A 25,713-nucleotide genomic window follows, 5' to 3' on the forward strand; every position below is an offset into this window, starting at 1 on the left:
ACAGCTTGGCCATCCAGTGTGGACACTCAGTGAAGTTGTCCTGTTGGCCCAATTTCCCATTTCCAGGCTTGATGTTTTCGTGGCAATTCTCCTAGCAAGCTTCAGAAAAATAAGAATTGAAGTACGCAGGACAGTGTGATATAGCATTAACCTTTCATTGCTGGGACATGAATTGAAATCCAGCTTGAAGCGACTGGGTGAAGATGTGATCTCGCCCTCAGTGTCAAGGCTCGTAATCTAACATTCTCACTCAAACATGGAGATAGCACAGCAGCAAACTCAAAGGGGGAAAAATTTGGTTGCTTTGCGCCTCCTGTTGGGCCGCTAACAGGGCGCAAAGCAGCTAGCGCCCGGGCGCGGCACCGCTAATGCTTCCCACGAAATTCAGCGGGAGGATAGTGGCGGCGGTAATCGTTAGCACCCTGTGGCGCTGCGCCCTCCGGTGATGACGTCATCGCCGTGCGCAGCGCCCCGACTGCAAACTTGGCTCGCGCCCCCGACCTACCGCTGGACACTATGTCCGACAGCGTCAGGGAGGGCGTTCTTACGGCCGGGGCGGCGATAATTAAAGGGCAGGTGCCGGGCGGCCTTTTTCTTTTGGGCTGCCTGCCAGCACCTGGCCCCTCTGACCTCCTGCTGCGGGCTGCCGGCCGTGATCCATCAACTGGCAGGCACCCCGCTCCCTGGTGGGCCAGCAGGGCCCTGGTGTGTGCTGCGCTAGGCCCCTCCCCTTTAATCAGGAGAGGGAGGGAAGCCTGAAGTACCGCTACATGCCGGCGCGCGTGGCGCTCCTGCAGGTAGTGCCGCGATATTCAATGGGAGCGTCCCAAGAGGGAGGGGGAGAACTTCCAGTAGCGCCCCGCCTCCTGCTTGGGGTTCTACCATTGAATTTCGGGCACGCTAACTTTTTCGGGGCGCTAAAAGTAGCGGCCCGGCGAAGTTACTGCCCCAAAGATTTTACTGAGTGAAGTGCAGGCACTGTACAGGGAATTCTGGTGTGTCGGATAAACACCATTCAGTAAAAGGGAGGACTTGAAACTAAAACTCATTGAAAGAGTAGGCAAATGCTCCACAGGTTAACAGAAACCCCTCACCTCGATGAGCACAAACAGTTCTCCGCAACCCCCTCCCCCCAGACTGTGCTGATTGATTTGGACACTCGTATTCACTGACATCCCGGCACAGGGCCCTCACCTCTTCCTTATGGATGACGTTGATCCTAGTTTTGATGTAGGGGAAGGCGTGCGAGGTTGTGAGGATCGTCTTCCGTTTGTACTGCTCGTGCAGGTCTCCGTGAGCACGGCCGTCTAACGTAAAGGGCGTGCAGTACATGAAGCAGCGCAGGTTGTAGTTTTTGTCAAAGTAAGTGATACGGTCCTTCATCTCGTAGGTGTCGAAGAACGGCTCAACGTACGTGATCTGTATGTATGCCTGGAAAAGACAAATGGGAGACTTCTGAATGCCTTCAATTCAGTAGGTTAAAGGTTAGACAGAAAAGAAGAACCAAGGACGACACAGAAATTACAACATGAAAACAGGTCGATAGACACCAAACACGACAGGTTGGGCCAATCTCCCAGACAATCTATCTTAATCCCATGTGCCCACCCTGTTCCCATATCCCATTATCCCTCTTTCCGGTCTCTACTTCAATCACTAACTCCGGTAGTGAATTCCACAATCTCACAAGCCTCTATTTAAAAAAAAATGTCTCCTGCTCTCTGTTCTAAATCTCTTTCTTCTCATTTTATACCCATTTCCCCTTGTTCTTGACCCCTCAATAACTGAACACAATTTGTTTCTATCGACCTTGTCCTATCCCTTCATTAATTTTAAACACCTCTATCAAATCACCCCGCAATCTTTTCTGTTCTTAATAAAAAAAAACGCCTCCATTTTTCAAGTCTTCTTGTATTTGCATCTCCTCACACCAGGCAGCGTCCGAGCAGACCTGCGCTGTACCCTCTCTATTGCCTTAACATTCTTCCTGCAGTGCGAGGCACAAAACTGCACCCAGTACTCTTACTGTGGTCTTACTAACTTTTATATCGATTCATTGCATCTCGACTTCCATAGTCTATACCTCACCCCATAAAACCAAGTACTCCATTAGCTTTTTTAAAAAAAAAAGGCCATATCCACTTTGAAGTGCTGCCTTTAATGTCTTTTGAGCTTGAACCCCCAAATCCCTCTGCTCTTCCACATTACTTGGCCTTCCCTCATTCAAAGTATAATTGTTGCTTACATTTTTTTTACCACGTCACCTGTACGGATATTGAATTTCATCTGCACTTTTTTGACCATTCCACCTTCTTATCAATATTGCAGCTTCCATTGGTGTGATGAAATAACTCTGTGTTCTGGCATTTGTATTGTCTGTTGTTGTTGTACTTGTCAATGTCTGGAATGTTCTACAGGTGTAACCACTAATGCTCCTCCCTAGCCCCGCCCCTCTGGATCCTCCGGATTGGTGAGAGTCTTACTTATAAGAGCTGGGTCTTACTCATAAGGGCTGGGTCGGTGATGAATGACGGTTGCCCTGTGTTAACTTGATGCCATGTTCTTACTTAATAAAAGCCTTTAGTTTTAAACTTTAACCTCACGGATTCAGGCCGTTATTTGGCACATCAATTGGTCCTCAGAATGATTAACTATCTTTCCTATTTTAGTATCGTCCTCTAGCCCCATATCCAAATCACTGATGTACACAGTGAATAGAAGTGGTCCCAGAACAGAATCCTGTTGGACACTGCTACCCACTTCCAACCACTCAGAAACTGCCCGTAACTCCCAATTTTTCTGTCTTCGCTTCAGAACAGTTTATTTTAACCCAGTTTGCTACCCTTGCCCGACTTCCATACTCCTTAATCGCCTGATAGTTTCCTGTGTGCTACAGTGTCAAAGGCTTTCTGAACACCACATCCAGCATATCTGTCACAGCCTATTAGACTCATCAAGCACGATCTCCCTTTCTGAAACCTGTGTGGGCTGCTTCTAATTATCTCTTCAACTAGATATTTAGTAATTTAATCTTTAATTAAAGATTCCTACATTTTCCTTACCACAGATGTTAAACAAACTGTAATTACTCAGGATAGCTCTGTGTCCCTTTTTTCAAACTGGGTACTGGATTACATTGGCCACTCCCCTGTCCTGCAGCACACATCCACACGCAATCAAAGCCTCAAATATAATTTCTCGGGCCTCCACCAATGATCCCTCTAAATTGTCTTTGTTGTACGCGGCCTGTTTATTGCAATTTAAATTTCTGCGCATACGCGGTATTTCAAAAGGAGATGCTTGAGAGCGGACTGCACGGGACCTTGCAGATTACTGCGCGGCCGTGCATGCACGCAGCTTAGAGGGAACATTGGCCTCCACTCTTTCTTCCCCCATTTCCTTTAGCTTAACTAACTTCTCTAATACTTTCCCTCTGATTTATCATCTCGCTTTTAACCAATTTAGGATTTATCTGCTCAATATTCTGTGACGCTGATGCAAAGTATCACTGCCAATTTTCGTTTATCCTCTACTAACTTTACTTCAAGTGTGTGTGTGATTGTGAAATTTCTAGCCATAAACAACACAAAACCCAACCCTTAGAAGTGCACAAGTCAGTGCAAGAACTGCCCCTTCAGAATTACTGCACATAGAGAATTTACCAACGTTGATAGAACAGCAAAGAGCTGCTGCAGTATGTTGCCGTTTCACCTCTGAGGCGTGGACTCTAATCCAGCTCAGACTGATATGATGAAAGTCTCTTCTGTTGACTGTCTAACATGAAATGCGCTCGAGCAATCTTAACCCAGCCCCTAGTGGGCGAGAGTCCAGCGCACAAGACTCCACCTATTTAGGTACTAAATTAGCAATTTCATGCAAAGTGGCCACAAAATGGCAGGTTTGAGAAATTTCAGTTTGGTACGTTAGGGGGACTCTTCAGAGTTTGGCATTTATATAGTGCCTTTAATGTAGTAAAATGTCCCAAATCGCTTCACAGGAGCGTTACCAAACAAAATTTAACTTCGAGCCACATAAGGAGATAACCGGGCAGATGACCAAAAGCTTGGTCAAAGAGGTAGGTTTTAAAGAGCGTCTTAAAGGAGGAAAGAGAGGTAGAGAGACGGAGAGGTTTAGGGAAGGAATTACGGAGCTTAGGACCTAGGCAGCTGAAGGCACGGCCGCCAATGGTGGAGCAATTAAATTCGGGGATGCTCAAGAGGCCAGAATTGGCAGAGCACAGAGAACTTGGGAGGGGGGGGGGGGGAATTGTAAGGCTGGAGGAGATTAGAGAGATAGGGAGGGGCGAGGCCATGAAGTGATTTGAAAACAAGGATGAGAATTTTAAAATCGAGGCGTTGCTTAATCGGGAGCCAATGTAGGTCAGCGAGCACAGGGGAGATGGGCGAGTGGGACTTGGTGCGAGCTGGGACACGGGCAGCCGCGCTTTTGATGACCTCAAGTTTATGGAGGGTAGCGCTTGGGAGGCCGGCTAGGAGTGCGTTGGAATAGTCAAATCTAGAAAAACAAAGGTACATGGCTGGATCAGAGCAGAGGGAGCTTTATGCTGCATCTAATAGGGGTATATATCATGTGGAAGTGCCCAAAGGTGGTACTTGGTGCTGGAAAATTATACATTGCTAGCACCGAAACCCCTCCTTACCTTGACCAGCAAAGTAAAAACATACAATTGCTGCTCAAGTGCTGTGTGCAGTGTTGGATTGAATTGAGTGCATGGGTATTAAACGAGTTTCAACGGAGAGCAGTTTTCAGCACTGTACAAGGTACTACGGAGGTTGCCATTACCTTGTTAGGATCCAGTTTAGCTTTGTCAACTGGATTGGAATCTTTGATAATCTCAGCAGCCTCTTCACCAAACCGGTCTTGGTAGAACTCCTGCCACAATACAGAACAGTATGATTTAAGGAGAATAGCAATATAATGCAGAATCCCTGTTGAAACCCCAACACCAACAGTGCAGGGCAATACAGAAGTCCTGTTAAACTACAGTACCAACAGTAATACATCTTCAAGTCACCTGGTGTTGCTGTCACAGGTCCATCACTGCACTAGTTGCAGCAGCAGGTTATACTCCTTACAATCAATATGCTGTTTCATCCCACCATCAGTGACCAACTGTCCTGGTCCTCCCTGCATGAATGCTAAGTCACAATACTGTTCGGCCACGCCCAGTGTACACACAATATTCATTTAAAGTACTATAGTTAACATTTTAAAGTCCCAGCGTCACACAGCTGTCAGAGTTCGGTGTCAGCCATGTCTCAGTGGGTAGTGCTCTTGTGTCTGAGTCAGAAGTTCGTGGGTTCAAGTTCCATTCGAGAGACGAGTGCAAAACCTAGGCTGACACTCCAGTGCTGCACCGTCGGAGGTGCCGTCTTTCGGATGAGAAGTTAAACCGAGGCCCCGTCTGCCCTCTGAGATGGCCGAAAAAGTTTCCACGGCGCTATTCAAAGAAAAGAGCAGGGGAGTTCTCCCCGGTGTCCTGGCCAATATTTATCCCCCAACCAATATCACTGAACAGATTATCTGGTCATTATCACATTGCTGTTTGTGAGAGCTTGCTGTGCGCAAATTGGCTACCGCGATTCCTACAATACAACAGTGACTACACTTCAAAAGTATTTCCTTAGCCGTAAAGCGCTTTGGGACGTTCTGAGGTTGTGAAAGGCGCTATATAAATGCAAGTCTTTCTTTTTTCTTTAAGCTGGATTTGCCAAACTTGCTTACCTCGAGCCGGTATGAAATCTCTGCCAGCTTGGTGATCGAGGGCTCCTTGTAAACAAACTCCTGCTCATCCAAATCTCCAAATTTACAACCATAGAAACCCACTCGGAAATAAGTCCCAAACATCCTCTTTGTGTCCTGTGGAACGTGGAGAGGGGAGAATGTTAACAAACGCAGCAGTGATTTGTTCAACCCTCCACCTACCCTCTACTCTCTTGATCTCTTTTCTTTTTTTTAAAGCTTGTTAGTTATAGTGACTAAAAAAGTACCCATTAGCTGGACTGGTCACCACAGTGCCAGTTATATCCAAGCAGTCTAACAAGGACTAGAGACAGCATCTTACCATTAAGGGTGTTGTTTGGCTGCCTAGCAGAAGTTGTTTGAAGACCAATTTTGGTTATGTTCATCCTTGTTAAGCTGTTCGTACCTCAGATTAATTGGGCATCCCACTAACTTTCACCTGTTGGAATCACAGCTCTGCCCCCCCTCAGAAGGCTGCCCTCCCCCCCGCCTACTGCATCAGTGTGACATTTTAAAATTTCCCACACCAGCCTCTCTGACCTCTCCAAATAGTGCCAAATTAGGGGCTGTTTTTGTGATGTGGCCGGACTGAAATTGTCCAAACACATTTCATTCAGCACCCTTACTCTGCAAAATCAAACCCAGGTCTGAGGTGTGTCACTCATTTCACTCTCCATTCGCCCTCCCCAAAAATAATTTCTGACATAAATGGCTACAACTGCCAGGAAGTGGTAACAGATACACCAGTACCCCATGCTGTTAATCTAGATTACCAACACACATGATGGGGCCAGAGCACATCCAGAAATTGCATGGAATGGTTTCAATTCTATTCATCCTCAGTGAAATCGGAGGTAAATCCAGTCGCTGGGTAGGAATCGAAAGCAAAAAAAACCCCAAAGAGTCCACTGTGGCCCCGATATTAATGAGGAGACGGGGAAGGGTGCGGGGAGCCCGGTAGCGGCCAAAGAAACTGGCAAGGACGAGGAGGTGGAAGCCTGGCTGATCTTAATGGCAAGGCCTCATCTGAATGATTTTGGACAAACTCCTGCCCGACAGCTGACCAGATTGACTGCCTGGCCGGGGTGGTGAGTAGCGGCGGGAGGCCACAGCTGGGGACCTGTGGGGACAGTGCCTGGCAGTCAGTAGGGGTGGGGCTGGAAGGCTCCTGGCCATCTGGGGAGGTAGAAGATCAGGGTTGGTGAAGGCTTCCTTATGAGGCTTGAGGGGTGGGGGGGGAGCACGCCTGCTCCTCCTGGCCCACAAGGAGTGCTAAAAGGGGCTGATCTTCAACACTAACCATAGACAGTCGGCGACTCCTGCCTCGTATCTGCTGCCAGGCAGGAGACGGCTCGGGCTTCCCCCTGACCTACGGTTAAATTTAAGTTGCGACGCCGATGATGTAATTAGGCTGCGACTTTGGAATGTTAATTATGCCCCCGCCTGCCTTTAGTGGGAGCCTCATCGATGGCCTGATTTGGGTTGCAAAAATTTACATGGAGGGGAATGGGGTCAGGTGGGGGTTGGGTTGCTGTAGCCCGATATTTTAACCACCCCCGGCCAACCCTTTGCTGCCTGGGATCAAAATTGAGGCCTTAACGTCTGTTGACTACAGTGACACCAAAGTAAAATATTGAGTCAGTCTAGACTTCTGCAGCACTCCCTAATTTTCTGGTCAATTTATGTTCTTGCCAAGGTGAGGATGTTTGTGGTGGGGAATGGGACCGAACTTCAATACGGAGTACAACACTGACTAGGTGCGGGGTAAGCCTCCCTTTACACCAGCCGAATAATGAGACTCAACCCAAACTTCACACCTCCGACTTCACCAATCTGCTATTTGCAGACCCTACACTTCAACGGACTGGTGTGCCGAACGGCAGTCTTGGACTGTGGGTGACACCCACTCAAGTCCAGACACTGCTACCAAATCATTTCACAGCACAGGACCCTCATGGCAGCAGAGAGAGAGAGAGGAGACTTTCATCATATCAGTCTGGGCAGGAGTCAAATCTGGGTCCCAGAGCTGAAAGGCCAGTGTTTAATACTCTGCCCTCCCAAATTTCCTGAATTCTACTCCATCGAAAACTGAAGAGAAAAGACGCTTTTACAGATCTCAGGTCAGAGAGCAGACGCTTTGAGAGTACAGGAAACTTTGTGCTATCCGGCACCGACGGGACCGAGCTGTTGCCGTCCCATCAAAACCGCCGGACAAACCAGCGCTAATGTTAAAACATACGGAGATTTCCAGCTCCGTGTGAATCAACAAACCCTGTTGCTTAGCAACAGCTTCAAAACAGTCGGCTGCAGCTTAAAAGCGTCTCTAGCTGAAGCCGTTGCTTAGCTACAGACCTTGCAGAGCCTGACTGGGGGAAAAAAAGCAACGAGAAGTAAAAAAAAACTTATAGGAAACGGCTCCTGAATTTTGCCGGTAGATAGAGCTTTCCGGACTTTTAACCTCCGGATAAACCAAAGTTTCCTGTATTTTGAAAGTTGAAGAAATCTCCCAGAACTGAGAGTTGAAGCAAGAGGCAACTGGGTGCATGCCAGAAACATTCATCAGTAATTGACAGTTCATTTCAAGTGATCTTCAGTACAAATTGCGAAATCATAGTAAATTTAAAAAAAATATAGTAACTTACCGCAGGGTGCAGTGAGGGGACAGTGCGATCAGCAGCAAGTTGAATAAAGGAGAGAGCACACAGAGAGAATCATCAACTGATAGACTTTACACCAATCACTGTTACACGTACAGGTTACAGGTGGCCTCCCGTGACACCAAGGTGTGAGCGCTGCTGCCAAAATGGCCATCAACACCGCAATTGTAACACCAACCACTTTTGTACCTCGGTTAGTTTTTATTTCCCTCCCTCCCACCCTCCATCCCAAAAGATGCCTGTGCCTGAACGTAATTCACAAGGCGCTGGGCGGGCAGATGACCAGGTCCCCACCGAGCAGTAAATGGCCATGATTCCCCACTGCTCGGGAAGGCGGACTGCGCTCTTCAGGGAGATGGTATTCCAAGCTCGGACCACATTCACTTCCGACTGGCAGCAGCGGTTTCACCACGGGGGAGATGTCACTGGGAAACCCCCTGACCACAAGTGCAAGGGGCGGTTTTGGCTGGAGAGTTGTCACGGTTCACAGCTTCCACTCGCGGACGTCAGCGGAACACAGTCTGCTGCTCGGTTACGTCACAAAGCACAAGCATCTCCCCAAGGGCCCTGAACTAACTCAGTACAAGATATTTCACAGACTACAATCCCAGTGTTAGAGAGGAACCAGTGCCGAGGTGTCAGGTGAGCTCAATGCTGCAATAAAGCCCTCAGCCTGAAACTCCATTCGCAGTCACTCCTGCAGCCCTCAGCGTCTCCATTTAATGTTACGACGTACTAGCGAGGAGGTTACTGGAAGTGAGGGCTGCTGGATGACAAAAGCCCACCTCCCCCCTCCTGCAATGAACTGCAGAGAAATTACTTCATAGAATCATAGAATGGTTACAGCATGGAAGGCGGCCATTCGGCCCGTCGAGCCCGTGCCGGCTCTCTGCAAGAGCACTTCAGCAAGTCCCACTCCCCCATCCTCTCCCCGTAGCCCTGCAAATGTCTTTCCTTCAGATACTTATCCCACTCCCTTTTGAAAGCCGTGATTGAGTCTGCCTCCACCACCCTCTCGGGCATTGCATTCCAGATCATAACCACTCGTTGTGTAAAAAAGTTTTTTCTTACGTCGCCTTTGGTTCTTTTGACAATCACCGTCTCCTCTGGTTCTCGACCATTCTGCCAATGGGAACAGTTTCTCTCTATCTACTCTGTCCAGACCCCTCATGATTTTGAACACCTCTATCAAATCGCCTCTCAATCTTCTTTGCTCTAAGGAGAACAACCCCAGCTTCTCCAGTCTATTAACATAACTGAAGTCCCTCATTCCTGGAATCATTCTCGTAAATCTCCTCTGCACCTTCTCTAAGGCCTTCACATCCTTCCTAAAGTGTGGTGCCCAGAATTGGACACAGTACTCCAGTTGGGGCCGAACCAGTGTTTTATACAGGTTCATCATAATTTCCACACTTTTGTACTCTATACCTCTATTTGAGGCCCTAGATCTCGTAAGCTTTTTTAACTGCTTTCTCAACCTGCCCTGCCACCTTCACCCTGAAGTATCACATTTGAAACATGTCTTTATTCATAACCGTCCACGTAAAGGAGGACACGAAAAAATATACAATCTAAACACCACACTCAAAATGAACAGAGAGACAGACATTCAGCAGGAGAACATTCCTGACTACAGGGACCACAGACTCAATATGAGCCATGTATTAACGGGTAATCACTCTCCAGCAGCCTCTACATCAGTACAGGGGACAGTGACTTCATTGAAGCACCCGGCATCCTGCCTCATGCTTTAACGTTTTCACCTCCGCACGGACATAAAACCTGCTGGCTTTCCTTAATAAACCGCTGCTTCCTGCAGGCAGTACACATACACACTGCATCCCGCGGGACACAAGCAGGTTAAGGTGCTTTGTGATCCGAGGGCTTTACGCCTCTGATCTGCCCACAGTCCCACACAGCCACGATCAAGCAGCAACCTTTTCGAACACATCTTGTGGCTGGTTCGGATCCAGCAGAATGTTACTTCATGTTTTCAATCAATCAAGAGTTTGATTTTTTTTTTTCTTCTTTTGCCCCCTTTCGTTTTTGGTGAATTAGCCGAGTCGTAATTTGGTCTGATGTTTCTGTGCAGATTTTCGGAGGCACAGGAACGGAGCCATCGGCTCATTGACTGCCCCTTCTCACTCCCACCGAGAAAATGGGAGGACACGAGCAGATGTGTTATCAGGTACGTTGCAAACACAAGCAGAAACGGCGGTGTGAGCCACAGCATGAGCAGGGCACTGATGGGAATTATTTGGTTATAACATGACTGGAAGGTCAGTGTTGTGAATGATGTGATCACGCTGGGAAACATCGGTCAGTCAGCAAAACAGGGCGACCATGGAACTGTCGGGCAATGTGATATTAACTTCAAGCAGCCTTCAGGCAGCCCTCTGGATTTAGCGGTTCTCTAAAGAACACTGAGGCACTCCCGAGGAATCATTAATGGGAGCTCATTTTTTTCCCCCTGAAAATTTTTGTCTGGACAATTTTAAACATTTGGGATTCCCTCCAACAGGCTGGGAATTCCCCACCATTCCCGATCCTCAATGGCCCGTGCATCCTAGCTATCCTCCCTAGTCTGAGAGACAAGAGGAGTGTAGCCTGCAAATGTCTCCAACACACTGTCAATACTGCTCCTGGGTCAGCCTGGGTTAGCAGTGTACAGAGGGACAGCCTTTCTCCTGCCCAAGCTGCAGATTTTCTCACCTCCTCCATGACAGGTAGAACTCACCCTTCAGGAGAAGCCCAAGTGCAAACATCTCAAGGCAAGGGTTCAGGTTCAGCTCTCTTTGGCAGTGCTCCAGCCTTACCTCCCCCACCCCCCCTGGCCAAGGCAGATCAGTTTATACTCTGACTGCACATAGCAGCATCACTTGAGGATGTAGTGCACACATTCACAGTGCAGGCGGAGCAGGGGACAGGAGGTCCAACGCGCTGTACCGTGGAGCAGCATGTCCACAGCCACCAGTTACCATGCAGTGAATTCGGGGACCTCAACACCATGTCATCGGTGAACTCAAACTCGGCATCTTCCCCAGAGTGGGGGGAGTGGGCGGAAGTTAGCCCAGGACTTTCTCATGTGTCTCCTAGCTAAAGATATTGAGAAACACCTGAAGTCAGTGAGTGGCTGAACCGTACAGACCAGAGGCTGCCTGGTTTGAACCCTAGTCTACGCTGGGATGTCATTAGGGGGCCCCTGCAACTGGCCTCAGCATCCCTGCGTTAGAAAGGAGAAAAGCAGTTCGGGTTTCTGCTCATGCTCGCTAAGCTTTGACCCCCCCGTATGCATGTGGACGGAAAGTGAGGACAGCATTGGGGCTGGGCTTTTATAGCCCCACAGTAGTCTGCTGACTCTCGCTGTCTAGGCGCGAAGGATGGCAAAGTGGGAGTCCAGAACCAGGGGTCACAGTCTAAGGATAAGGGGGAAGCCATTTAGGACTGAGATGAGGAGGAATTTCTTCACCCAGAGAGTGGTGAACCTGTGGAATTCTCTACCACAGAAGGCAGTGGAGGCCAATTCATTAAATATATTCAAGATGGAGTTAGATATATTTCTTAAGGCTAAAGGGATCAAGGGATATGGGGAGAAAGCAGGGACAGGGTACTGAATTTGGATGATCAGCCATGATCTCATTAAATGGCGGAACAGGCTCGAGGGGCCGAATGGCCTACTCCTGCTCCTATCTTTTATGTTTCTATGTAGGAACCGGGAGGTAGGTGGCAATAGGAACTGAACATCAACAATGAGTCAGCATGAGGGCAGAAAGATTAGTAACATGTTTTAAAATAGTAAGTGGAGCGAGCCGAGAGCAGGATGCCTGCTGACCTCAGCCAGGAAATGGTGTAATAGGAGGGACACGCCAAGACAAGGGGAAATCGTTGAAAGTGGTGTAAAAATAAAACCAAAAGTAGTAAGTGAGCTTTCACCCCTTCCCTCCCACCCGAGACAATCCGATGGCTGCCTGAAGCAATGTCCGAGGTCTACACTCAGCGTTAGCTAACGAAACATTAGTTAGAACAGGAGATCTTTCCCAGTCCGAGCGTGCGCCATCTCCTCGCGTGACACAGCCCGTGACATGCAAAAGCACTATCATCGTACGAGCAATCCAATCCACACCGAGTGCATGCAGCCTACCTCCCAGCCAGAACTCTGCACATGGACAGAGAGGGGGAAGGGTAGAGGTAAAGCAAAAGAGAGACAAAATTCACCCATCAATGAATACACACACAGATCCAGGAGTTAACACACAATTCAGAATTACAGAGGACCCTCGCTATGATGCTGCATTTAAGAGCCATTTAAAATCCATGTGCTCAAGGGGATGTTTTATAAGGTTATTCTGGTAACGAGGAGTCTTAAACAATGCTAACAGTAAAGCGAGTGGCACACATCAGGCAGTGTTGCAGCATATATCAGACATAATGGCCAAGGGCAAGGATCCCTGTAGGCTGCACTATGTTCTGCGCAGCCTGTTTCTTTCAATGCGCGGTCCCTTTAAATTTCTAAGCATGAACGGTATTTCCAATGTAAAAGTTTGTGAGCGGCTTGTGCGGAACATTTCAGAGTACCGCGTGGCAGCGCACGTGTGCAGCTTAGAGGGAATGTATACACACCAACATCATAGGAGGGTTACATCAGTCAGTGTGCCAGTGAGGGGAATACAGTCACAGTGAGGGGAATACAGTCACAGTGAGGGGAATAGTGTCACGGAGGGGAATACAGTCAGTTTCACAGTGAGGGCAATACAGTCAATGTCACAGTGAGGGAAATACAGTCACAGTGAGGGGAATACAGTCAGTGCCAGTGAAGGGAATACAGTCACAGTGAAGAGAATACAGTCGGTGTCACAGTGAGGGGAATACAGTCGGTGTCACAGTGAGAGGAATACAGTCACAGTGAGGGGAATGCAGTCAGTGTGATTGTGAGTGGAATACAGTCAGTGTCACAGTGAGGGGAATACAGTCAGTGTCACAGTGAGGGGAATACAGTCAGTGTCAGTGAGAGGAATACAGTCAGTGTCACAGTGAGGGGAATACAGTCAGTGTCACAGTGAGGGGAATACAGTCACAGTGAGGGGAATACAGTCACAGTGAGGGGAATAGTGTCACTGAGGGGAATACAGTCAGTTTCACAGTGAGGGCAATACAGTCAATGTCACAGTGAGGGAAATACAGTCACAGTGAGGGGAATACAGTCAGTGCCAGTGAAGGGAATACAGTCACAGTGAAGAGGATACAGTCGGTGTCACAGTGAGGGGAATACAGTCACAGTGAGGGGAATGCAGTCAGTGTGACTGTGAGGGGAATACAGTCAGTGTGACGGTGAGGGGAATACAGTCAGTGTCACAGTGAGGGGAATACAGTCAGTGTCAGTGAGGGGAATACAGTCAGTGTCACAGTGAGGGGAATACAGTCAGTGTCACAGTGCGGGGAATACAGTCAGTGTCACAGTGAGGGGAATACAGTCAGTGTCATGGTGAGGGGAATACAGTCAGTGTGACGGTGAGGGGAATACAGTCAGTGTGACGGTGAGGGGAATACAGTCAGTGTCACAGTGAGGGGAATACAGTCAGTGTCAGTGAGGGGAATACAGTCAGTGTCACAGTGAGGGGAATACAGTCAGTGTCACAGTGCGGGGAATACAGTCAGTGTCACAGTGCGGGGAATACAGTCAGTGTCACAGTGAGGGGAATACAGTCAGTGTCACAGTGAGGAGAATACAGTCAGTGTCACAGTGAGGGGAATATAGTCAGTGATACAGTCAGTATCACAGTGAGGGGAATACAGTCAGTGTCAGTGAGGGGAATACAGTCAGTGTCAGTGAGGAGAATACAGTCAGTGTCAGTGAGGGGAATACAGTCAGTGTCAGTGAGGGGAATACAGTCAGTGTCACTGTGAGAGGAATACAGTCAGTGTCACTGAGAGGAATGCAGTCACAGTGAGGGGAATACAGTCAAAGTGAGGGGAATACAGTCAGTGTGACAGTGAGGGGAATACAGTCAGTGTCACAGTGAGGGGAATACAGTCACAGTGAGGGGAATACAGTCAGTGTCACAGTGAGGGGAACACAGTCAGTGTCACAGTGAGAGGAATACAGTCAGTGTCACAGTGAGGGGAATACAGTCAGTGTCACAGTGCGGGGAATACAGTCAGTGTCACAGTGCGGGGAATACAGTCAGTGTCACAGTGAGGGGAATACAGTCAGTGTCACAGTGAGGGGAATACAGTCAGTGTCAGTGAGGGGAATACAGTCAGTGTCAGTGAGGGGAATACAGTCAGTGAGGGGAATACAGTCAGTGTCACAGTGAGGGGAATACAGTCAGTGTCAGTGAGGGGAATACAGTCAGTGTCACTGTGAGAGGAATACAGTCAGTGTCACTGAGAGGAATGCAGTCACAGTGAGGGGAATACAGTCAAAGTGAGGGGAATACAGTCAGTGTGACAGTGAGGGGAATACAGTCAGTGTCACAGTGAGGGGAATACAGTCACAGTGAGGGGAATACAGTCAGTGTCACAGTGAGGGGAACACAGTCAGTGTCACAGTGAGAGGAATACAGTCAGTGTCACAGTGCGGGGAATACAGTCAGTGTCACAGTGCGGGGAATACAGTCAGTGTCACAGTGCGGGGAATACAGTCAGTGTCACAGTGAGGGGAATACAGTCAGTGTCACAGTGAGGGGAATACAGTCAGTATCACAGTGAGGGGAATACAGTCAGTGTCAGTGAGGGGAATACAGTCAGTGTCAGTGAGGGTAATACAGTCATAGTGAGGGTAATACAGTCAGTCTCAGTGAGGGGAATGCAGTCAGTGTCGCAGTGAGGGGAATACAGTCAGTGTCACAGTGAGGGGAATACAGTCAGTGTCACAGTGAGGGGAATACAGTCAGTGTCAGTGAGGGGAATACAGTCAGTGTCAGTGAGGGGAATACAGTCAGTGTCAGTGAGGGTAATACAGTCATAGTGAGGGTAATAGTCAGTCTCAGTGAGGGGAATGCAGTCAGTGTCGCAGTGAGGGGAATACAGTCAGTGTCACAGTGAGGGGAATACAGTCAGTGTCAGTGAGGGGAATACAGTCAGTGTCACAGTGAGGGGAATACAGTCAGTGTCACAGTGAGGGGAATGCAGTCAGTGTCACAGTGAGGGGAATACAGTCAGTGTCACAGTGAGGGGAATACAGTCAGTGTCACAGTGAGGGGAATACAGTCAGTGTCACAGTGAGGGGAATACAGTCACAGTGAGGGGAATACAGTCAGTGTCACAGTGAGGGGAATACAGTCAGTGTCACAGTGAGGGGAATGCAGTCACAGTGAGGGGAATACAGTCAGTGTCACAGTGAGGGGAATACAGTCAGTGTGTCAGTGAGGGGAATACAGTCAGTGTCACAGTGAGGGGAATGCAGTCACAGTGAGGGGAATGCAGTCAGTGTCACAGTGAGGGGAATACAGTCACAGTGAGGGGAATACAGTCAGTGTCACAGTGAGGGGAATACAGTCACAGTGAGGGGAATGCAGTCAGTGTGACAGTGAGGGCAATGTTCCTGTTAAGCTGCGCAGCGATCTAAAGGTCCCGTGCAGGCTGCTCAACGGCTTTACAATTGAAATAACTGCGACCGCGTGAAAAATTGAATGGGCCACACTGCCTGTTAAAGGGGCTGTGCACCCAAAAATAAAAATTAGTGGGAATACTGAGTGAGGGGCATATTGGCCAATGTCACAGCAAGGGGCATATATTAGCCACTGGCACAGGAAGGGGTAAAAATTGCTCAGGATCAGAGTGTGGGCTATATATCAGGCAGCGCCATAGCAAGGGGCCACCAGACATCCTTTTCTTGAGGCTCTGCTATTTATTGTCTTTTCCCTTCACCATCAGAATATTGGAAACTCCCACCTGAGACCACTGCCTCCAATTGTCATGTCAAGCCACAAGATCCTCACATCTCACCCACGCAGCCTGCCGTTAATGTCAGCACGAAGGTTATATAAATCCTTGCCTCTTATGGAACTCAAACCTCTGGCTCTTTCTGACAGCGTACCTTTGAAGCTTTGGGCACCTGTGCCTTCAGGGCAGGAGGAAGAGAGATGAGGGGCACCAGGAAGTGAGTTCAAGGCCACACGGAGCAAGGTCACGGCCGGGAGAAGCACAATTAGGGTAACTTTTGAACTCAACACTCATCATGCGTACTGATCAGAACTGGCATGAGGGGATGTTAGAGTTTAGGAGAATGAGAGGGGATCTCATTGAAACGTATAAAATTCTGACAGAGCTAGACAGACTGGATGCAGGGAGGATGTTTCCCCTGGCTGGGGGGGGGGTCTAGAACGAGGGGTCACAGTCTCAGGATACGGGGTAGGACATTTAGGACTGAGATGAGGAGAAATTTCTTCACTCAGAGGGTGGCGAACCTGTGGAATTCTCTACCACAGAAGGCTGTGGAGGCCAAGTCACTGAATATATTTAAGAAGGAGATAGATAGATTTCTGGACACAAAAGGCATCAAGGGGTATGGGGAGAGAGCGGGAATATGGTATTGAGAGAGAGGATCAGCCATGATCATATTGAATGGCGGAGCAGGCTCGAAGGGCCGAATGGCCGACTCCTGCTCCTATTTTTCTATGTTTTAATGATGTCGCAAAAGTTCACCAAAACTACACGGACCTCAAAGTTCTTCGTCTTTAGCGGTGGACTGGGACAAGAGAAACTTGGGGGGTCGGTGACAAAGCTCTGAAGCCAGCATGTCGTCACGGAAGCTCTCATCAAAGCTTTCCCAGGGATGTACCAAGCATTGAACTATGCTGAACATTTAGACTGGTGGGGTTAATCGTACATTTAGGGCTGGGTTGGAAAAGAGGCTGAACTTTGTTTTAAATCTGGAGACCAAAATTAATATTAAGAACCAATGTTAATATTCAGGATTTATTTTTGTATAAACTGTTTAAATTAGGATTCTTCTCAGTAGATTGAAACCCATGTTTTGTTTTAAAAATTTGGAAGTTTAATACAGATGTTGTATAAAATTATGAGGGGCCCAGATAGAGTGGATAGGAAGGATCTATTTACCTTAGCAGAGAGGTCAATAACCAGGGGGCATGGAGTTAAAGTAATTGGTAGAAGGATTAGAGGGGAGTTGAGGAGAAATTTTTTCACCCAGAGGGTGGTGGGGGTCTGGAACTCACTGCCTGAAAGGGTGGTAGAGGCAGAAACCCTCATCACATTTAAAAAGTACTTGGATATGCACTTGAAGCGCTGTAACCTACAGGGCTACGGACCATGAGCTGGAAAGTGGGATTAGGCTGGAGAGCTCTTTTTCGGCCGGCACAGACACGATGGGCCGAATGGCCTCCTTCTATGCCGTAAATTTCTATGATTCTATTTTATGTTGTGCACTATTTCAGCATCACCCCACGATGCTGTTTGTAGGGTGCCTGTTATCAAATATGACGCAAACTGGATTTCTTTTGCGACCTTCTGAGGTGACCCTCAGTCTGGTCACTTTTCCCTTATAGTAAATGAGCTGACAGTCACTTATCTATACCCTGCACTCTCAACTCAGGGCTCTCATCGGTGGGACTAAGATTTACGATCTGCAACAGATGGCAAACCCGTACGGAGCTGTGTTTACTTTTTGAGCGCGCCACATGTCAGAATGGGGTTACACTGTTAAACCAACACAAGTGATGGTCATTCCTTGGGCTCGACGTCTCGGGTTCCAGTCAGCTGTAAACCGATGGCGCTGGGCGTTCTGAAGCAGCGTTGTAATGCTACTTTCTTTTCCCTCCTTCATTTTAGTCATTCCACTCAGCTGAGTTGTATGTGGATTGTATAAAGAGACACTGGCAGCAGAGTAAACAACACCGCAGATGAACATTGGCCATTATTCAAACATAGGTTTTTGGAATTGGCTGAGAGAATTTTGAATGCAGCTCAAACTTCCGTGAGTTATTTTTATAGGCACTTTTACTGAAACTTGGGCAGCTGATCGCAGGCCTGATTGGTGCAGCAGCCAATGGCTCGTTTTTAAACACGATAGAAAGTGCACTTGTGCCACCCCTTGGCAAGGTGTAGTTACTGCAAGCACATTGCCACTGCTTTTTAAATCTGTCCCTAATTCTGTGTTTTTTGCACTGCATGGGTTAATACACTGTGTGACACAAGCATCTGCATGTGCCTTTTTCAAACAAGTCATTCAGGGGATGTGGTAAGGCCAGTATTTATTGCCCATCCCTAGTTGCCCTTGAGAAGGTGGTGGTAAGCTGCCTTCTTGAACTGCTGCAGTCCGTGTGGTGAAGGTACTCCCACAGTGCTTTGAGAGAGGGAGTTTCAGAATTTTGACCCAGTGACTATGAAGGAACGGCGATATATTTCCAAGTCAGGATGGTGTGTAACTTGGAGAGGAACTTGCAGGTGGTGGTGGTATTCCCATGCACCTGCTGCCCTTGTCCTTCTAGGTGGTAGAGCTCGTGGGTTTGGGAGGTGCTGCCGAAGAAGTCTTGGCGAGTTGCTGCAGTGCATCTTGTAGATGGTACACACTGCAGCCACGGTGCGCCGGTGGTGGAGGGAGTGAATGTTTAAGGTGGTAGATGGGGTGCCAATCAAGTGGGCTGCTTTGTCCTGGATGGTGTCGAGCTTCTTGAGTGTTGTTGGAGCTGCACTCATCCAGGCAAGTGGAGAGTATTCCATCGCACTCTTGTTCCTTGTAGATGGTGGAAAGGCTTTAGGGAGTCAGAAGGTGAGACACTCACCGCAGAATACCCAGCCTGTGATCAGCTCTTGTTGCCACAGTATTTATGTGGCTGGTCCAGTTAAGTTTCTGGTCAATGGTAACCCCCAGGATGTTGATGGTGGGGGATTCGGTGATGGTAATGCCACTGAATGTCAAGGGGCGGTGGGTTTGTGTTAGTGAAGGGGCAGAAAGTTGCAGCATTCCTGGTCACTGGGACTACCAAGGCGGTGTAGTCTTGAGCTCATCCAAAACTCTGCTGCCCATATCCTAACTTGCATCAAGTCCAGTTCACCCATCACCCCTGTGCTCATTGACCTACATCGGCTCCTGATTTAGCAATGCCTCAATTTTAAAATTCTCATCCTTGTGTACAAATCCCTCCATGGCCTCACCCCTTCTCCCTGTAACATCCACCAGCCATCCAAGATCTCTGCTTTTCTCCAATTCTACCCTCTTACACATCCCCGATTTTCATCGCTCTACCATTGACGGCTGTGCCTTCAGCTGCCTAGGCCCCAAGCTCTGGAATTCCCTCCCTAAACCTCTCCACCTCTCTTTCTTCCTTTAAGATGCTCCTTAAAACCTACCTCTTTTACCAAGCTTTTGGTCACCTGTCCTAATATCTCATGTGGTTCGGTTTTGTTTGATAACGCTCCTGTGAAGCGCTATGGGAAGTTTAAAGGAGCAATATAAATACAAGTCGTGTTTACAACCTCTGGTGCAACGCACTGTGCTGCAATACCAACAAGCTGTGCCCAGGAAAACGATGTTAATCTGAATCCACGATTCACCACATCACAGGCTGGTCTCGACCCACTAGGTGATAAAGAAGGATGGGTTTGGGGAGGTGAGTAAGGCACAGGTGAGACTCTTTCCCAGAGTGTGGAGGTGGGAAAAGAGGCAAGTTACACACATCACGCTGCAGCCCACTCAAGAGCAGCTTTGACAAATCCTGGGAGCAGACTGTCCGCTCTCTCGATTTACAGAGTGGAGTGTGGCGGGAGGGAGGGGTGCTTAAAGAGGAAGAGAAAGGCTTTTAACTGGAGTGGTTGAGAAGGAGAAGTTTCTACCCCCCTGCAAATACTGCACAAGTTTTCAAATGATTATTAAGTTAGAATGAATATTTCACACATTCCATTTACTAAACAAAACACAGCTACTAAGTTAACATGCAATACCTGATTCGAAATTTTGTTAAAAGCATCCTGTAGTTTTCCATGGATTGTTGCCAGTTTCTTACTGTCCCGGTTGGCCTCATGGATTGGGATCAGGATCTTGTACACTTCATTTACAGCTTCGTACATCCCAGCCTGGTGGAGAAAAGTCACGCAATTAACATTCGAACTGAACAGCAGGACAGAAAGGCTCCTGCCGCGACACCTTCGTCAGTCCACAACTGATCAGCAGCATCAGCAGCACCACTGGTGTCGCATCCTTAGGCCGACTCGGCATCCTCCACCTATCTGTGTCCTAATGCAGGAGACCCGCTGTGAAGTTAGATTCACATTATGCTGTTACAGCTTGGTCCTACAGAGCAAGCATTTCATGCTTTACTGATATTCCCTGAGGATTTCTCCTGTACAGCTGTGCATAACATTCCTCTTAAAAATATACACACTGGTAGCTTGGACAATACTCTGTGGGGGTGGGGGGGAGAGAGAGAGGGGGAGGAGGGGAAGAGAGGGGAGGGGTCGGAATGAGGGGGGCGGAGAGAGGGGGGAGGGAGGTCGAGGAGGCGGGGGGGGGTCCGAGAGCGGAGGGGGGGGGGGCAGAGAGCGGGGGTGTCCGAGAGCTTGGGGGGGGGGGGGGTGTCCGGGAGCTGGGGAGGGGTCCGAGAGCTGGGGAGGGGGGGTCTGAGAGCGGGGGAGGGGGGGTTACGAGAGCGGGGGAGGGGGAGGGGGGGAATCCGAGAACGGGGGGGGGGGGGGGGTCCGAGAGCTGGGGAGGGGGGTTTACGAGAGCTGGGGAGGGGGAGGGCGGGGGTCCGAGAGATGGGGAGGGGGATGGGGGTCCGAGAGATGGGGAGAGAGGGAGAGATGTATTGTCATATTTGTGTACCATCGTAAAGGAGGCTGCTGCTTGCTCCAGCAATCCCACCAGGCCAGCTTCTGTGAAATATTTCCCAGCACAAATTCCTTCTTCATCAGGAGAAAGAACGTCATCCGATACAGCTGATTCCTCAAGAACGTTCGATGATATGTTCTTTGGGGGAAAAAATGTACAGTATTATAAAAATGAAATGAAACAAGATTCTTGCCCCCAACCCAAACTGAATCAATTAACAGGCCAAAGTATTTCACATTCACCATTATTTTATGGAAAGTGATGCACTGGTACTCTGCTCCCACCCTCCCAAAAGATCCTATGGTTATCAAACTTTCATCGGCTGGGAGGGTAGATGAGATAATTTCAGTCCAAAGTACCATGCTCACTTGATCTGCCGGCAAGGAGCTGTCATAGAAACATCGAAGATCGGAGCAGGAGTGGGCCACACTTGCCGAGTGTTTCCAGCATTTTAGCTCACAACGTTGCGTCTGCACGCTCTTACCTGAAAGCTGACACAGCCCACCGGCAGGTACCGGCAGTCTTCCAGCATGTTGAGGTATTCTGCCACTAATGCCGCAGAGTGTACCAGGCACTGTGCTGCCTCGGCGTGGTTAGCTCGCTCCGAGTGCTTCCCTGCCATATTCTGTAACCACGTCAGGCGCAAATCTGGTGACGTCTGGTAACCTTTGGCGATTCTATTAGATCAGGGCACAGTGTTAGTTCAAAGCAGCCAGGCTTGGGCTGCATTTCTACACTCTCATCGTTCTTGGAACAAGCAAAAAATAAGCGTCAGTAAAGAGAGAGAAACACGTCCTTTACCTGTACATTAGGTCCATCAACATTTCCGGGTCCTCTTGGTGCTCCTTCATCTTCACTGTGTCCGTGAGGATCATGTGCAGGTTAAACACCAGGTCTTGTACCTGAACAGGAAGGAAATAGCACATCCAATCACACCTACATTATATAAATGTTCCAGAAGCCAATAATAAGGGAAAGAGGAGTGAGTATTTCCCACTTGCTTTCATTTAAAAATATATGCATTCACTTAAATCTGCCTTGATGTATATTTAACGTCAGTTCTCTATCACCATCATCAGTTTGATTTGGTCCTTGTGACTTGTGCATTCAGTGGCTTTATTGATGTTCGCCTTGTTATTTGGCTTACTAAGCTTTGTTGAAAAGCATTTTTCCATCTCCTCTTTAGTTAGAGGACCAGTTCTGATGAAAGGTCATCGACCTGAAAGGTTAACGCTGTTTCTCTCTCCACAGATGCTGCCTGACCGGCTGAGTAGTTCCAGCATTTTCTGTTTTTATTTTGTACCTCTAAAGTGTTCTACCTGCTCGGGAAAGGTGGTCTCTCGCAGTTCCAGGTCCTCCTCTGCATACGTCAGAATGGTCTTCAGCGAGCGGCGAAGATATTCTTCGTTGAAGTTTTGGGAAGTCCCCACCAGTGAAGACAGCGACATTGTAACCTGCATTTTCACTCGGGCAAAGTTCTAAAGGAAGACAGAATGCTTGGTTCAGTCTCATCAAACTCGAGGTTAAAGTATTAAGCGTGCGAGGCGAACTCCCAGTAAAGATTATGCTAGAGTAAGGTGTACATACAATCACCAGGAGTGGATTATCAAGGTTAGTTTCTTTTGTTAGCACTACAATTCTGGGATGAGTTTTTTCTGTTCTTACCAGAACAATGGTCTCTGTTGTAGAATAAAGGTCATTTACCCTTGTACAGTGTCCCCACCGGCAGCCTCTGTGTAACAGAACAGGGTAATAATGAACCGTCAGTGGTGTGACCACTGAGCTGCAAGAGATGAGCTCACTCTAGGATACGGGTTATTCCCTGTGTTACTGTTTCCTCTCCAGGCCAATAAGACTACACGATTCAAACTAAACCCCCCCCCCCCTACTGACTTGGGAACTCATTTGTGTTTAAACTTGTCCAGGTTCGTGATCAGTTCACCAATTCACCCGAAAACAGAACAATTCTGTTTGGCCAGTGTGCAAACACACTGCATCATCGACTGGCCACTCAATCTATCATTCATCATCAACTTGGCCACTCAATACTCGATTTATCGGCCGCGTACCCACTGAGCGCACCACTGTCACCTCACCTGCTCAAGCCACGATTCATCACCACTTCGGCCACTCAATGCACCATACATTGCTACCTCGGCCACTCAATGCACAATTAATCCCCGCCTCGACCATTCAGTACACGGTTCATTGACAAATAGCCACTTAGTGCATTATTCATCGCCACCTTGTACACTCAACGCACCATTCAGTTGAAGTATTTTATATGCGAGTACTCCTCTGGAAATTTCGCGCTTATTGGAAACCTGAAAACTGTGCACGGTGAGCAAGCAGACGTGTGATATTGGACTGTACAGGTATGGTTTCCCTTTAGAAATGATGATGATAAATACCTGCCATAGGACGTTTCAGGAATAATAAACCAAATTATTGCCTGGTAATCTTGCAGTAGTGTATCCTTCAGAGTGATCAGTCTCGCACATTAAAACTTGCAGTCAGACCCCACGTTAAGGTAAGGATTGTCAGTGCTGCAGAAATTGTCACGTCATGCCAGCGCCGTCAGGTTAGAACAGCACGGGGAGATGCTGAGTTAAATTCCCTCGAATGACGAACAAACTTGCAATTATATAGCGCCTCAGGACGTCCCAAAGTGTTTTACAGCCAATGTAGGACAACGCAGCAGCCAATTTGTGCACAGCAAGCTCCCACAAACAGCAAAGACATGCTGACTAGATAATCTGTTTTAGGTGATGTTGGTTGAGGGATAAACATTGGCCAGGACACTGGGGAGAACTCCCCCGAACCCCGCTCTTCTTCCAATGACGCCATAGGCTCGCTAATGTCCACCTGAGAGGGCAGACGGCCTCGGTACAATGTCTCATCCAAAAAAACAGCACCTCCCTCAGTACTGCACTGGAGTGTCAGCCTAGATTTTGTGCTCAAGTCTCTGGAGTGGGATTTGAACCCACGACCTTCTGACTCGGGCGAGAGTGCTACCCACTGAGCCACAGCTGACACCTCAACGTTGTCCCAACAGTGTGAACTAATCCCAACAATTAAAAGTGCACACCTTGCTGTGCCAATATTGCATTTTTGCTATTTCACCCATTAGCCCATCCTTATGGCCTCTCTAAGTGACAATGCCATTCAAGGGCAGTTTTGTGCTTTAGGCCCATGCCAACTAGGAATTGAGTGAGGTGAACACAAGTCATTTTACATGTAGATAGAGGCAACTTTTATTCAATAAGTCTGGTTGAATATGAACCCAGCTCCAGACATAACCCCATCGTACCACCAGATTACTGCCCTTATCATAGAATCATAAAAATTTACAGCATAGGAGGACGCCATTTGGCCCATCGTGTCAGTGCCGGCCAAAAAAGAGCTATCCAGCCTAATCCCACCTTCCAGCTCTTGGTCCGTAGCCCTGTAGGTTACGGCACTTCAAGTGTATATCCGAGCACTTTTTAAATGTGATGAGGGTTTCTGCCTCTACCACCCTTTCAGGCAGTGAGTTCCAGACCCCCACCACCCTCTGGGTGATAAAATTTCTCCTCAACTCCCCACACTCATCATTAGCGCCTGCTCTCCAATATTCTATAATAGAAAAGACACAAGTACTTACATTGCCAATCTCAAAGTTCTGCCTCATCAAGAGGTAGAGTGAGGCGCTGGCGTGAGCTCGAATGGTCCCCACGCTGCTGCTGCAGTGTCGCAGAAGTCTTAAACACAGATCGGCGCAGAGCTCAGTGTCCTCCTCAAACAGCATTTCGGGAAACTGCACAAAGACAGTCAAAAGACCAATTAACCAGCAGAGTAAAGGGATCAGCTCAACACCTTCAGACACAGGGCTGAGCCACAGTTACACAGAGTGCTAACGCAGGAGTGGGGAATAAGTTAACCAGAGTAAACTTCAGTGAAAAAAATACGTTACCGATTTCTGCCTGTTTAAGAAATATTTCAAATAAAGTAATTTGTTTTTGTTGAATAATCCGAAATTCAGGATGATACACCATCAGCTTACAGCACACATACTACAGGAAACTCTCGATTTACCGGCACCTAAATAACCGGAAATCTCTCTCAACCGGCAAAATTCAGGAGTAGGTTCAGGTAGGTTTTACTTCATATTAGCGGCCGTGTAACCGGGGTTACCGGATCTGTGGCCGTGTAACCGGGGTTACCGGATCTGTGGCCGTGTAACCGGGGTTACCGGATCTGTGGCCGTGTGACCGGGGTTCCTGCACCTGTTGCCATGCAACAGGGACGCCTGGATCTGTGGCCGTGTACGGGGCTCTCATACCTTGGTAAGTATACCTCTCTGTAATCCGGACTTTTTGATCAACCGGCACCACACCGGTCCCGTCGGTGCCGGATAAGAAAGAGTTTCCTGTACATTACAAATTCCATGGTGTTTAAAGATGCACGTGTGAGTGACAGTGCTCTGTGGCAGGGCGAGACTCTGACTGTCAGCAGGAGGGGTGG

The 25,713-nt window shown here is 48.3% G+C and overlaps 1 protein-coding gene across 1 annotated transcript in view; it reads right to left on the reverse strand.

The window, feature by feature from the left end:
• LOC147097659 (dedicator of cytokinesis protein 7-like) overlaps positions 1–25,713 on the reverse strand; it is a 169,192-nt gene that overhangs the window by 12,363 nt on the left and 131,116 nt on the right. Inside the window, 9 exon segments of the mRNA XM_085971655.1 lie at positions 1,195–1,431; positions 4,804–4,893; positions 5,746–5,880; positions 20,325–20,456; positions 21,205–21,348; positions 21,695–21,887; positions 22,012–22,112; positions 22,530–22,688; positions 24,854–25,006. Of these exon segments, the coding sequence (XP_085827781.1) occupies positions 1,195–1,431; positions 4,804–4,893; positions 5,746–5,880; positions 20,325–20,456; positions 21,205–21,348; positions 21,695–21,887; positions 22,012–22,112; positions 22,530–22,688; positions 24,854–25,006 (1,344 nt within the window).

This window comes from Somniosus microcephalus, chromosome 31 (assembly GCF_052327205.1).
Source record: "Somniosus microcephalus isolate GS21.2 chromosome 31, FLI_Smic_1.0, whole genome shotgun sequence".
Classification (NCBI taxonomy): Eukaryota; Metazoa; Chordata; class Chondrichthyes; order Squaliformes; family Somniosidae; genus Somniosus; species Somniosus microcephalus.